General features: G+C 47.0%; 1 protein-coding gene across 1 annotated transcript in view; it reads left to right on the top strand.

Moving 5' to 3' along the window:
- abcb11b (ATP-binding cassette, sub-family B (MDR/TAP), member 11b) overlaps nt 1–432 on the top strand; it is a 27,723-nt gene that overhangs the window by 3,612 nt on the left and 23,679 nt on the right. Inside the window, 3 exon segments of the mRNA XM_020585985.1 lie at nt 14–43; nt 126–177; nt 291–431. Coding sequence (XP_020441641.1) covers nt 14–43; nt 126–177; nt 291–431 — 223 coding nt within the window.

Genomic DNA, 432 nt, shown 5'->3' on the forward strand with positions numbered 1-432 from the left:
TCCCTCTGTGCAGGACCATGACAACTACCAAGAAAGATGAGAAGTGAGTAAAATAGCACAGTAGAGGCTCTGGTTACTTCACATTCACCTCATATATAAATTGATTGGGCTTTTATGTCAAACAGAGCCACGGGAAATGCAGAACAACCGGCCATAAGGGTTGGCTTCTTTCAGCTGGTAAAATGCTCTTCTCCAGTTTCCACTCTCTCCAGAATGTAACACATATATTCTCAGAGTTTTCTCCACCTAATATAAGTGTGTGTGTGTGTGTGTGTTACATGTCATTCCAGTTCCGTTTTGCCTCATGCAGTGAAGTACTGATGATGGTGGTGGGCAGCGTGTGTGCAGTGCTGCACGGCTCGGCCCAGCCCCTCATGCTGCTGGTGTTCGGCCTGCTCACAGACACCTTCATCGAGTATGACATTGAGCTCA

The sequence above is a fragment of the Monopterus albus genome, unplaced genomic scaffold (genome assembly GCF_001952655.1).
Source record: "Monopterus albus unplaced genomic scaffold, M_albus_1.0 scaffold391.1, whole genome shotgun sequence".
Lineage (NCBI taxonomy): Eukaryota > Metazoa > Chordata > Actinopteri > Synbranchiformes > Synbranchidae > Monopterus > Monopterus albus.